The sequence below is a fragment of the Centroberyx gerrardi genome, chromosome 11 (genome assembly GCF_048128805.1).
Source record: "Centroberyx gerrardi isolate f3 chromosome 11, fCenGer3.hap1.cur.20231027, whole genome shotgun sequence".
Taxonomy (NCBI): Eukaryota; Metazoa; Chordata; class Actinopteri; order Beryciformes; family Berycidae; genus Centroberyx; species Centroberyx gerrardi.
The window spans coordinates 16,837,949-16,853,006 of NC_136007.1; the positions used below are offsets into that span (position 1 = coordinate 16,837,949).

The following is a 15,058-nucleotide window of genomic DNA, read 5'->3' on the forward strand; positions in this document are numbered from 1 at the left end:
TGCATAAGTTCATATGTATCTGCAATGTAGAAACCACACACACACACACAAATGCATACACACTGCTCACCAGTTCCATCAACTCTTTGGCCTTGCCGATCTCCTCTGGGATGGACACCAGCTTGTTGTTGCTCACAACCAGAACTTTGAGAGGGAGGTTGAACAGGTATTTTGGCAAAACTGATAGGAGATTTCGGCTATGGACAAAGACAAAATGTTGACATACAGTCAAAACAGTATACAAACTCTGTCCTCTGTGATGACAATGAAGATGACTTATGTTCTCTCTGTGTCTGACAGTCAGTATGTGACTAGTTTCAGCAAAAGAGGAAATGCCCCTCTTTCATGCGAGCGTCCCGGTCCTGTCAACTTACTGAAAGGGGAACAAGCACTTCTTCAGAGACATAACTAAACACGGTCACTTTCCTCAAAATGAATGCAATGAGGCACACAGACCAAAGTAACAGCGTAGTGTTAAGCAGTGACAGACCTGATATCGAGATAGGTCAGCATCTGCAGATTGATAATGGCTTCTGGGATGCATTTGATGCAGTTGTGGTAGAGGCTGAGCGACTCCAGGGGGGCGAACAGACACACTTCCGGGGGGATTTCTGTGAGACGGTTCTTGGACAGATCTGCAAGGAGAAAGAAGAACAGCAGATGAAATATGCGTACACTCTGAACATACAGATGACATGCAAAGTGTATTCTTTACAAGATCTGTGCACCATCCAGTATGTTTGGTTTAGGTATGAGACGCCAAACAAAGGCTCCATAGACTTTCAGACTTTGATTTGATCGATCAATATGCCTGAATGACTGAGTGATGGGAAGCGTGCCTTTTCCTCCAACACAGGTTTAAAATTACACTGGAGTCTTGGGCCTAAGGTTCAAGTGCTACTGGCACTGTAATATCTCAGTACTTCGAGTATCGATTTCACTGGGAGTGGCGCGGTAATGGCTCTAGATTTGTATGGATGGGTGAAAGTGTTGGACCTGGAACTCACTTTTGCACGTCTTTAGTTTTTTGCTGAAGCAACAGAAGGTATAATACCAAAAACAGGAGGTTCAGAGGTACGAATTGTAGGAGCTATCAAAGAGTGGTATGTTTTGTTTCCTATGCCCCTGGACAGTTCTGTTTGTATTAGGATGGGAATTACTTACAAGGGACATCTAGCTCTTTAATCTCATTGATCGTTTGATCGATTTTTTAATGCTCTCTATTAAAGCCTGAGTTACATTACACAAGGATGTTGCCATGTTATTAGCCCCTGTCAGTCATTTTCTTGTCAAAACTGCTCCATGATGCAGTGTGCTGACACTGTTAGTATAAACCTGACTATACCCAGTGCGCTCTGCTTTAGTACTAAAGCTTATCAGCTGCAAAATCACAGCCCTGCATTAATCAGCTAAGAGTATGTGCCTCCATTCCACAACATGAGAATATACAAATATAACTGTAATCCCTGTCCTGGTCAATGAGTCTGAGCCCAGCCTGCCATCTGCATAAAACCTTAGCTTCTTCTGATAAAATATTCAGAGAGAGAGAGAGAGAGAGAGAGAGTGAGAGAGAGAGAGAGAGAGAGAGAGAGAAGTATATGCATGTATCTTCTTCCAAATGGCTATTTTTAATGCCGGGATTAGGACAAAGTGGACAAATTACTGCCCCTAATAGAAGGAGTTTCTTAATTTTGATTTTGCATAAGCAAATCAAATATAACAATATGTATAAACATAAAATATAACAACAAATTCTATGTATTTGTAAATGCTAAATATACTGGTAATGTTATGTCACCCTAATTGTTTCATGTCTCTGCAATTTAATGTAGGATGAACATAATACTGTAGGCTAGGGGGTTAGTAAAGAGTGTTGATGTTATTAGATTAGCTAACACAGCAGCATCACAGGTCTACTACAACTTGAGGAGGACTGTAATATAATATGAACTACAGTAATCAGACAGAAAGAAAGTCACAATAAAGGGGGACACACAGGCAGTTCTCTCCTCAATTCAGATTTTGCCGATACTGTGACTACAGCAGAACTAAATGTAACGTATAATTGTGTCATAAATGTGTAAATTAATGCGACCAGGGATACAATAGGCACCGATGGACTGCAATACTGTATCACTCATGAACTCACTGTCCCCACCTACAGTCAGGCAGGCAGGGTGTCTACAGAGTAACGGCCTGCAGGAATGATGCATGCTCCAGGTGTGGCTACCTGGGAGACCAATGTGCCAACCATGGTGCCAACCCCTCAGGTACTGTAGGTACACACTACAAATACAGATTTGTGCACACACACACAGACACACACACACATAATAATAATAATGATAATATGAAACTCTAAATCCCTGTAGGGAAATTCTCTAAAGGCTGGAAAGTGAGTTTACTCAGATTTTTACTCAAAGCCCAAAAACTCAGCACCTGGTCAAGTAGCCTAATCATTGAGTCAATGGTATTGATCAACAGCCCTATCAAACCCCCACGGATATATTATGGTCATTTTGTGCAATGGGGCAGTAAGCATACGTAATGCCCCTTTAAGTGGATAGTAGTGCTTAAAGATGAAAGACTCAGCTACTGCCCAAAAAGGGGATACTGGCCCCCGCCCCCCAACCCTCAGTCGCTCCTTCAGCCAACAAACTGCACCCCTCCTGGGAGCGTCTTCCTCTGCAGTAGGGTCACTCTCAGTGGAAGATGGGTAGTAGCGGGTGGGGGTGGGGTTGGGGGGTGGGTGGGTGGGTGGGGGGACATGGTTTGCCACACTACATCATTCCCCCTCAGATCCCGCCCCTAACTGACTGCATGTATCACTTACACCTCCCATGAGACGGAGCTGCAAATGTAGATACAACAGGGCCGCCTGAGTGGCTGCGGTGAGCAGGAACACCAAACACGGTGACATCATTCTCAGAGCAATAACTAACTATTGCCACCTAACTGTCATTGCCTGGTGTTGTTTGAACAGTCTTGGGGCTGGGCGATAATTCAATATTGTCGCTTATCGTCTTTCAGTGGAATCATATCGTGATGATATGGTGATTTTGGGATATCGTGACGCACAATGCTCAGAATGATTTCATGCATTTCCATCCTCATTCTTAGTACAACTACGTCACACTGTACTGTTCCTCTGTGCTGCTGGACTCTCACCTCTGGCTGCAACCTACTGAATGTCATACGGCCTGAATACAAATACTCCACTAGTGTTGAGTGTATGTATGTGTGATAAATATAATCTACTGCCTATTGTATTTCCTGCACTGGTCTCTTGCACAGAATGCAAAGTCTTGGTGTTCCTGTGTCTGTATGTAGCTTTGACCACAAAGTTAGATGTAGATAATCCCTGCACTAATGTCACAAATTTCTGTATATTCATTGTATCTGGCTGATAAAGTGATTCTGATTCAGCCATACAAACAAGACTGTTAACGACTCCTGCTGGCCAGGAAACAGGCTAATTCCTATTGCAAAAGCCATTTGTTATCAATGTTCTGGCTTTTGTGTTGAGAAAAAAAGACCGTTTTACCACATTGGCTAGTTTCCATATATTCCCATAGCAACTACTACAGCACCACCGAGTCTAACTACCTAGTAGGAGGGGCAGTTGGTGATTTCTCATGCACATAGACGTGGTTTGGTCACTTCATTACAACACAATTATTATTATCATGATTATCATGATTATTATTACACTTTTTGTGAGTCTGTATTACAATAAACATAATTATTGTAGATAGATAAACACAAAAAGTCCAAGTTAAGTCACACTAGTCCCTCATGGTTGCTGAATCACTCAGCCCAATACAGATTCATGCACACTCATGCACATGCAGACAGACACACACAAACCCACACTATCTTTTTCTTTCTCTTTCTCTTTCTATCTGTCTGTCTCTCTCTCTATCTCTCTCTCTCTCTGTCTTCTAAGAAATAACCCCCTGACACAGACAGTATATGTAGAGATCTATTTATTTAAACAAGAAACATGAGGATACATGGGAACCCATGGGAACAATGAATGTAAAAGCAACCTAGCACTGCACAGAATTCACCTTCAGACACATATTGACGCAACAGCTGCAAATTGACGCACGTGTGTGTGTGTGTGCGTGTGTGTGTGTGTGTGTGTGTGTGTGCATGCGCACCCCTGTCTTCTGGATTATCTCTGGGTGACACGATAATTAGAGACCTATGTGAGGAGCTGCACAGCCCCTGATAAACACACAGAGCTTTCAATTATTCTGCCCCACCTAACCTGAAACTGAAACACTGCTATACCGCAATCCCATTATTACACGCAATTACATATAGCTAACAGCCTTTATTAAATAATTAAGCTATATGTGCATGGGTTTAATGGAAGCAAACACACAGTGACCCGCTGGTAAGAGGTTTCTGTTTACTGTGTGGGTCAATTAGCTCAAATTCAACTACTGATTCAACATCTTGCATCAGTAGTTTCTATTGAAACAGAGTATTTGTTTTAGGTATCTTTACAACTGCCAACAGAAAAATGATATCTTTTACATACACACGCACACACACACACACACACACACACAGGAGACATCCTTTGGTGCTACTTCTCTGTGTTGAGATATGCTGCATGAATCATGACTACTTTGACACACAAGGAAGCGTCTTCTTCCTCATCTTAAAAATAGACTATATATCTACACACACATATAGTACACCGTCATCCCCATTCAGCGAGGTTACAACATGGGGGTGTTGAGGTGAGCAAAACTGTGCATGTGTGTGTGTGTGTGTGTGTGTAAATAGCCTTTCATCTCTGACAAGCCTGACCAACAACAGAGCAGACAGACCCCGCTCTGTGGCTCGGATCTAAGCAAGACAGCAGCCAGTAAGCAGAAGTGAGAGCCAGACTACGAGGCAGAACCACCGTCAGCGACACAAAGACAGGCGAGGGAAAAGGTTCAGAGAGGTTCAGGGAAACAGAAACGACCGCATGGGGAAAGACCAAAGCTGGGGGTCACAGGCTATACCCGTTTCCCATTAGGAGTAAATTCACACTCTCCCTAAGGCTTGGACCTTGATGTTGTTATAACCCAGCTGTATATAGAGGAACCCCCCCTCCACACACACACACACACACACACACACACACCACTGGGGATTCATCCGTAGCAGAGGAATCATCTGGGTCGATGGGAGATGGGGGTGGGTGGAGGCGGTCTTTGTGAGCCTGTCCATCTCCATCTCCTTCCATGTCCCTGGCTGAGCACCATCTGCGGCCCACAGTGGGCCTTTTGTCCGCCTGCCGGTTGCCCAGAGCTGCAGCAGGACGGGGCCCACCAGGCAGGCTAGTCCCTCACTAAACCTTCACAATGCTGCAGCCTCATCGCCAAGTCCAACAGCTCTCTAGTCAGCAAGCCATTAATTTGTGCTGGTGGTGTAGATGAAGTTCAGTGAGGCTAAAACCGTTACTGAGCTTTACCATCATGTTTTATGTGCATGGTGTCTTCCTATGGCACAGCAAACTGTCCTACATAGATATCCTGCTGGGTGTTGGACCGAAGCAGCAGACCACGATCCAATCTGAGGCTGATCCTGATGATCTCTGTTGCTGGGGAGGGACTGGGAGCAGGAAGCATTAGCTTAAAGACTATAACAACTCTATTTTGTTAGGAACCTTTGAGGCTAGATAATATAGTCATTTATCATCTTATCCATAGATTTGAGGACTTTGTTATTTAGACCTTCAGTGAAATGATGACAGCATATTCCAAAAAGATCTGAGGTGGAGCGAGCCACTTACTCCAAAGGAAACATCACCTAACTGAAGTGGTCTAAATTAGTCAACTTGCCCTAAATACAACCATGTTACTCATTGTCTACAAGAAACAACAGTAAAAAGTGCAGCAACGGCAAAGAGACGGACACCAAAATAATAATAGCCTAATCTAATAATAAATGTCTTTTTTTTCTGAAGCACTTTAGCAACTTAGTTATAATGTGCTTTATAATAAAAGGAAGGCAGGAACACAACAAAAACATGATTGTTGGGGATCTGGCCTGGGTCTGGTGAGTTACACAGTTTCTATTTCTCATCACTGAATGTTGCATATGACAAAATTCCTATAGCAGTTTCCCCTTTATTTTTAACGCCATCTTCCCTGGAGCTCCTACTCACTGTTTTTCCCCTTATTCTCCCACACTTAATATTGTTGATTGATTAAAGTCATTGATAGCTAAGGGAGTTGACACTGTAAGCATCAGCTGGCCTACAAAATAAAAGGTGGGAGATGCCACTTCTAATTTCTGATCTAATTTAACCATGCTTTGAAATATGACAAAAATTTTAAATGTAGCATAACCACCTTGATATGATAAGAGTTGTCATTGGGTTTGCTGGCTATTTATATAGACTATTATTTCCTGAATGTGAACTACCTCTGAGTCTGTGTCTATAACATTGTGAAGTTTCCAAATGCATTGTTGCTGTTAATAAGGATGCTGACAATGAGGAAAGCCAGCACAGTTCATTTGTAAAATAGGACCGACAGAATTGGTTTGTTTATAGGCCACTCTCTAGATAGCCAGAGAATGGCATTAAGCATCACATCCTTAGAAAAATATCAGTATCAAAAATCAATCCACTATACAACTAGGAATTATCACTGTGTGGTTTAACAGTAGGCTATACAGCTGGCTGCTGGGTTATCACCTCCTTTTTCACAACTCAGTGTTAGGTGGTCCATCCAACACAAAGGCCCCACCCCCAGCTAGCACACCCAAACAAAAAAACACTTCCTCCTTCCTCCCTAGAAGTAATGAAATGAAAAATAATTTTGTATCCTGTATGTGTCTTTTTAAATTATTTAAAAAGAAGTTACAAGCTGGCCTGGTTTACTCAGAAGGTGCTTCCAAAGTCTATAGGGCTTCTGGTGAACAAGGCTCTTATCACATTGTGTTTTCCGTCCCGACTTTAAAATGCCCTTTGAGGTTTCTGCGCCCTACCAGAGGAACTGAATCTGGCTATTCTCTGATCACTTTTAGGCGACGCCTTAAAAGGCTTTGTGTTCTTACTGACAGGTATGCATATATCTTGTCTAGACATGCAGAGGCACAGCAACATGGAGTCCTGAGGGGGGAACGCCAGACGGGAATTTGGCTTTGCAGGCTATGTTTCTCACTGTGTACACTCGTGTAGCTATGAACACACTAACAGTGGCCTTATCTCTCTCATGTGTTGTTTCTCAATTTAAACCATGAAATGTTGCAAATTCATGTGTCTCTTAAATGGACGCATAAAAAATGTTGCAGTTCTTTTGTCGTCCTACAGCAGAGTCTGCCCTTCTTCACTGAACAGGCAGAGCCAGAGAGCAGAAATGACGCAAGCAAAAACAGACAGGTCGGTCTGCAACATGTGCTTGCAGTGACATTTGTTTACATTCAGTGGTTACCATCCAAGAATGCCAAGTTGATACTTGTGTTCTTCTCAAGTTGTCTTGGAGAGAATGAACTTCTCAAGAACGCGAACACAGACAAGCATCCTTACAGTTTGAGATGGGTTGTGTGCTTGCCGTGCACGTGATCAATCAAGACGCAGAGCTGTTCACTTTCCCGTCTGTTTCAATCGGCTCTGTAAGAGCGGCTGTAGATGTTTGGACGTGATGAATCTTGAGGCTTCCCATTCGTTCTCGTCGGTAAAGCCACCATTAAATGCATCCTTGGTTGGCAAGTAAACTTCCAGGATCTGTTTCCGTCCTCCGTCCCCACGTTCTTTTAATTTGGAATCGCACTTTGGCCATTAGATATTACATCAAGCGTGTCATGGAGGACACAAGAACGCACAAGAATGCAATTTGAGAAAAACTTGTGTGATGATAGATCCTGCTTAGTCTTCAGATTCTTGGCAGAGTCACAGAACAAGAAGGAATACAAACTGAAACCACAACCTTCTACACAATTCATACTATAAACAGCAAATAGGGGCATCTTGTTCCCTCGGAAAACCGGCAATGTGGGTTTGAATCTAGTAAACAACCTTTATTTGTTTATTAGGATTCCCATGAGCTACCACACATACAGCAGCTGCTCCTCCTGGGGTCTACACTTTAACACAAATAATTGACATACAATCCGCACAGCTATAGGACTCAGTCATACAAGATACACACCACATAGGCAGGGACACCTCGAGCACATATAAAGTTATGCCAACACAGCAACACATGCGATACGACTAACATTAGTAACATCAGTTTCCATGTTAATACTGAGAATATTCTCATTATTGTTGTATATAGGGGTATTCGCCATTGGGACATGAAGATGCATATAAACTGCTTAACCCTAATAAGACCATAACCGGGAAATAATCTATTATCTTTGTTTTTTTACTTTTTTTTTCAGTGTCTCTATTTTCTTTATCTTCTACCTACCTTCATATGGTTTTTAATGTTTGTATGTCTTATGCTTGGTTTTATGGTTTTCATTGTGTTCACATGGGTGTTTACTGGCTGCTCCTGTTCCCAATCTAATTTCCCTCTCAGGCATAATAAAGGTTATCTTGACTCTTGACTCTTGCATGTAAGCACACTGTGTCGTCTGCCTTGTTGCAGCCACAGCACCTTGCTGTGTTTCGGACGTGTGTGTTTGTCCCCTCGGGGGCAGGGTCACGGCAGCCAGCAGGATATTAGCCTGAACATCTGCCCAGGTTGACGCTCCGCTCCTCAGCCCCCTCTCCAAGGTCAGGGCATCGGCTCAGAGATCGGCACTTTCCCATGGGAAAACAAACGGCCCGAAGACAAACTGCCAGGAGCACACCGCAAACAGACACCCTTGTGTGAGCGGGCGTTTCTCTTCCTCCGTCTCTACACAAGCTGGAACTATCTTCTAGTCACTTGCAAGAAGGACGCCGCTCAGTTATACCCTGCTATGTGCAACGACCGCTCCATAAATCCTATTAAACTCCGGAAACCACCGCTGGGATTTAAAGTGTTAACACTCAGTTTAATGATGGGATAACAAGCCGATGCTCCAGTGAAAGCTCCACTTCTATATATTACAATGGCGCACAGCTTTTTACTGTATGCTGACCATGAAGAAAATGTTTGCAAATGACCTGCAGAGTCAAATCCTATTAAAATAGTTTAATTTGTTTAATGGCAAGAGTCAAACAAAAATGAATCCTCTAAATGTATCAATGTATCTATGACTGGGTAGTAGCTACATGTAACCATATTGTGTTTACAAAGAGTGTGTGAATGAACTGTATCTCCAAATTCTAAATTAACCCTAAAACCAATGCTGTCCCCTAAGTGGGCGGGACAGGTTAAGAGGCTGCACACACTGACTGCAATGGTCAAAATCTTCCAATACCAAACGCAACACTAAACTGTGAGAAGAAAGAACTGGTCTTATTCCTTAGATTCCTCTTCTTCTCAGGGGCGCTGCCTGGTTTAGTGTGAGTGAGTTTTGATTCTATCTGAAAGGTTTCTGATGTGTTCAATCTAGTGACAGTGATTGGATAGAAATGAAAAGGCTGTATCCCGGTTTGTAAGGCTGTGTCTTGTGACTGAAGAGATTGTTGACCTTATGGTACTGTGGGGTTTAATCTTTCTTTGTACAATGGAAAGTAGGACTTCCCTCTTGTTCAGTCTATATTCAAGACATCAAGTTGAAGATATGAAAAAAAATGCATTCACAGTTATTGTATTAGTAGCTGTTTAAGCAAGAAGTCAACAGAAGTGCATGGTTTTACTCATCTTAGCACTCTAACATCTCTGTTGATGACCATCACTATTACCTGCACTCTTAAAGATAGCTGTTATTTTATTTCTTGATAATATACATATAATCTAATGGAACCTTGGCAAATCTGTATCTTTTGAAACAGCCAAGCTAATACCTTGGACAGAATATCCTAACAACTCGGCACACTCAGCCAAAAGGTCCAGAAATAGTTAGTGCACGCTAACTTCCTGTCTTGTCTGTCTCCCTTCAAAATGCAGCTGGCAGCATGCATAATGTTTAGGGGTAAAGTTATTCAAGGCTATAGGGGTTTCACACGTTCAGGCGTGAGCAGCATGAAATGACAGTCCCCCAGTTTGACATCATTACTCATCCCACAGTGCAGAGCTCCAAAAACACTGCTTCTAGTCTGTTTTGGGACCTACTAGAAACACTGAATGTGTTTTGCTCAACCAGGAAGGTTAACTTACAGAGATCCACCATCTTTATGCACCTGCTCCACTGTCACAGGACAACAATCTGCAGTCAGATCCAACTCCTGCTAATTTGCTGTTGTGTTCGCTACTGAAACCAGACAGTCCATCAAAACCCATAATGACACAAACCCTGACTCACATCCCCAGAGACCTGGAGACACAATTCTCTACGTGCTACATGAAGAGTCTGCTAGTGCCAGAATATCAGTTCCTTCAAAGCAGGGAGTGTTTCATGTGTGCATGAGATAGAGAGAGAGAGAGAGAGAGAGAGAGAGAGAGAGAGAGAGAGAGAGAGAGAGAGAGAGAGAATGATCAAAAGCATTTGACTTGGCTGCCCACCACAATATTCTGACTATCAACATATTAATGTTAAGTGATTCATGTGTGGCTCAGTTTTGGAATCAGCAAAAAAAAACATGTATACAAAATACTTTGCCCACTCTGAGTTTGCTTTATGTCAGTTTGGTTAAACAAACATGTTGATTGTGCAAGGCTTGTTCATATTGGCTGGAGCCAAACACAGAAGTGTCTATAATGTAAGAAATTAGACTATTAAGTAAGCTTACTATTGCACACATCAGTTCAAATGCTGCTTATCTGAAACGTGCTGCCAGTCATGAAACGTATCATGAAAAGAACAAAGAGGCTTTTCCCCAGCAGAAAGCAGACATCCATCATTTTCCCAATGACGGATTATGGCTTCATTTGATGGAATTCCAAACTGAGTGGGATTTTATGAAGGTAATGCAACTTTTGAATTACATCTCTTAATGTGCTGTATATGAACAACCACCTATCTAGGTCTAAAGATGCACCAAAATCACAGAGCAGCAAATTTAAATCCCCTGGGGTGAGGCGGCTCTGTGACAAACTAGTGGCCTGTCACGGGCTGCACATGAGGAAGAGTGCCACCATATGGTATATGGACACTTCAGAGGAACAGACTACCATTTTATACTTCAGAGCTCTGACAGATGTTTTAAAGCAGTGGTTCCCAAAGTGTGGTCCATGGACCTACGGGGGTCCATGAGGGGGATCCAGGGGGTCACTATCAAAATGAGGAATGGCTTCATGTCATTATTATCTCACTCACTAAACATTAGCACAGTGAAAAGATGATTCATTTGATCAAATGTATTTCCCCCACTTGTTAGCACCCCACGTACATAACCTTCATAACCACATAAAATGTTCTTAGTTGTTCTCTAATGTTCTTTTATCAAATCGGGGTCTGTTGTCTAATGCATATCTGTCTCAGGGTCCTAGATGTGAAAAAATGTACGAACCCCCTTTTAAAGCACCATGTGTATTACACACTGATCATTTGATAACTTACCCCTGCCACAGCCTATAGTGAAAAAATGGGCCTACCAGCTCCTCTCTGATGTGACTGAATATTTAAACACAGTAGCTTACAGAATATGATATTCTTTACCTAATTTCCTCTTGAGAAAACACAATGAAACGCAAGACCCAACGAACAGAAATACAGCACACAGACCACACGTGAAACCAAAACCGGATCCATTTCTTCCTCCTCTCTGACAGATTACGGGCTAAATGCGCCCATGCACTACAGGCAGGCGGGCGGGGGGCTGAGGCTGCAAGTAGCATCAGCATGCATCTTTTGTCTCGGTGATGCCGGAGATGAAAAAAATAAAAGAATAATAATCTAATCTTTAGCACATGCTCACCAAAAAAAAAAAAAAATCACATTCAGTGATTAGGAATTTGCGCCTGGCCTCGCGGTTCATTCATATTCTGCTCCAGCTGCCCGGTGCCAAATCAACTGCAGGTCGGTGTGCAAAGCGCCTGACTTGGGTGCGCCTGCCGTCTCATTCATATGTCTCAAGGGGGGGTATTGAAAGCTATCGGCGTCGACCAAAACAACCACATACAGCAGCCGACCCCCGTGTGCACTAAACTGCCGGTGATAAATGGGGCCATACAGACAGTTATTACAAGCAGCTTACATCTAGGCGTTTACAAAAGCCGACCGTTTGTTCCGTCAGGTCGCTGGACTATATTCTCCGAAAGTGTCACCTACGCGTTGATACGCCTCTCAACAGATACAGAGGCAAAATCCGTGCACAATACCTGCCGATACCAGCTGGGTGTAATTAATTCATAATCGCATAATTCCGTGAGTGCATTATTGTATGAAGCACGCGAGGCAGCCGTGAGCAGCAGCAGCAGCAGCAGCTCGTCGCCTCGCGCTGTAGTGCAAAGCAACCCACCTGCTTGTGTAGTGTCCGTCAGATCGTAGCTCATCCCCGGGTACTCTCTCAGCTTCCTCCCGCTCATGTTGAGGATCCCGGAGCACACGGCATCCTCCAGAGCCCGGTCCAGGCTGCGGGCCGTGTGGTGCTGGTGCTGGTACTGGCTGATGCCCGGGCTCCAGTGAGGTCCGCTGGAGTAGTGATGGCTTTGTAGCGCCGTGACAGCTCCCACACCTCCCTGACTAGACGCCATTTTCGTAAAAAGAAATTACTCTTTACAATAATAACAGCGGCAGTTCCTCCGCCCATGCGCATACAGGGCGCATTCCCGGGACGCTAGGGGATGGGCTTCTGAGGTGGTGGTGATGATGATGATGATGATGATGATGATGGGCAGGGTACGGTGGCCATTTTAGGCTACCCTTCCTCCCACCTACCAATACCACATTCCCACCAGGGGCCCTAGTGCAGCACAGAGGCCCCTGGTGGCCCTTATTGATGATACCGACGAGATAAAAAGACATGGGTCCCAAATGCCTGGAGGGCAGTGGATGGTTATTATAATATTTAACCATTATAATGAGAAAGACTACAACATCAAATTTAGACTCACTGACTATCAGTGAGTGAATGTCATTTTAGGACACTAGACCTATACAAATATCAAACATGCATCAACAGAAAATCCTATACTTATACTAGAGATTAAAAGATCTATAAAGCACCTTAGGGGTCACTGTGTCACTGTAAACTCACTATTGACCCACATTATGTACCACAGATATGTGAAATACTGTGATTTTTCAGGAAGCCTGGGCATGCAGTTGCCCCTCACAACTTCAGAAATGATTTCCAAGGACACATCATCTGAAGCCGTCAAATGGCCAAGCCAGGTGCACTGTGCCAAACATAACCCCATTGTTTCTGTGTCAAAAATGGCTTAATGAAATATATATATTCTTCAGGTGGTTATCTATCATAAACTTTACAGCCCAAACTTAGTGAGCTTTGTTGATGAAATAGTCAATATTAAAGCAAATTCCCCATTAGCACATGACATTTCTAGCAACATCAGCTGTCAGCTCATGACTAAGGCCTCCTTTAAGGCCTGAGTGCACTAACACATCATTGATGTTCCTAATGTGAAACAGTGCACTGCAGCAGCACTGAAACTGCATTTCACCGCCATGATGGGTAACATTACTGGATCATATTTTCTATAGAGTGACATAATGCGATATGGCCTGTTTCTTGTTAGAAACCAGATAGTAGACCTGCTAGACTGTACAGTGTTCATATTTCGCAATCAAATATGAAAAAAAAGAAATTCACCAGTGTTAAAAAATTTGAACTATCCACACATTCACTGTAGAAGTGGATTGCTCTCTCTTGCAAAATTCAAACATCGCATTGCCAGACTGACAACGTTGTGTTTCAGTAAAATGCAAAGTTAGCCGTTTCATGTGTTATAAGCATGAGCTCAGGCTCTAGGGAGAAGGCACTGCTGTATTCTTATTACAAGAGGAACAAAAACAAAATCAAGAAATACAGCCAAGCACACAACCACAGAAACTAGCTATATGAGCATTTATTTTCACTTTATATCAATTCAGCCAAATGCCACGGCACGTTGCAGGTCACGTGCAATATGTCACACCCAGTGGTCTGATTTTCACAAAACCTGGTAGAATGGTGCATCTTATCGCATGCTGGCATTTACAAAATTACACCTGTTGGCCTAGGAGGGTGCTATACATTATCCCTTTGTTCATTCATGTGTCATGTAATATCTCAGACACCACTGGTTCTGATTTTGATTAAACTTAGAGGTATGATGCATCTTGCCCTGCATTAAAAATATCCTACATTATTAGATATTATTATTATATTATATTATATTATATATTATTAAATATGGTGCACATATCCAGCTATGCTTGCTCTACAATTTTGCCTCTAGAATTGCAATAGGACAATCCAGCAGCCAGCATACCTGGATAAACTATTCTCAGAAAGTGAATTTCTATAACATCAGCAATAGAGTGTTTTCTTTATACTAAAGCAATGAGAGAGAAAAATGTTAATGCATCGTTTAATTGAGACCTTTCCCCTTTCTTTCAGCCTTCATGTGGCAGATTGTCAAGTCAAGTTTATTGGTATAGCCCTTGATTACAGTTAGAGTCTCAAAGTCTCACAAGAAACATTAAATGAAAACAACTACCTCCAACTTTAGACCCTCAATGAGAACAAGGAAAAAGTCCCACCAAAGCCTTCCATGAAATGGAAGAAACCTTGGGAAAGGCCTCACAGAGAAGGATCCTCCTTGCAGGTCAGGTGTGCAACGGGTGCTGATAGTGGGCACACAAAGATTACATGTTGATATCAAAATGAAATATAAACAAGATACACAGAAAGAACACAGTAAGAACACTTGGGTGTGTTGAGGAAATCAAGCTCAGGTTAGGAGTGTCCAAGAGTATGGTTTCTTTAGTATACAAAGTCACACACCTTATAGAGAAGTGCAGCTGAATTTATACTGTGAAACAAACAAGAGTCTAGCTATGTAGGCTACTTGGCCTTGAAACAGAGATAAGTTGGCAGTAAAATGGTCAGTACAAGCTGGAA

The 15,058-nt window shown here is 42.7% G+C and overlaps 1 protein-coding gene across 1 annotated transcript in view; it reads right to left on the bottom strand.

Moving 5' to 3' along the window:
* Positions 1 to 12,553, bottom strand: part of lrch2 (leucine-rich repeats and calponin homology (CH) domain containing 2) — a 30,728-nt gene extending 18,175 nt beyond the window's left edge. Inside the window, exons 1-3 of the mRNA XM_078286874.1 lie at positions 12,452 to 12,553; positions 491 to 635; positions 71 to 197 (exon numbers count right to left, since the gene is read on the bottom strand). Of these exons, the coding sequence (XP_078143000.1) occupies positions 71 to 197; positions 491 to 635; positions 12,452 to 12,518 (339 nt within the window). The 5' untranslated portion in view covers positions 12,519 to 12,553. The remainder of the gene's footprint in view (positions 1 to 70; positions 198 to 490; positions 636 to 12,451) is intronic.
* Positions 12,554 to 15,058: the final 2,505 nt, after the last annotated feature.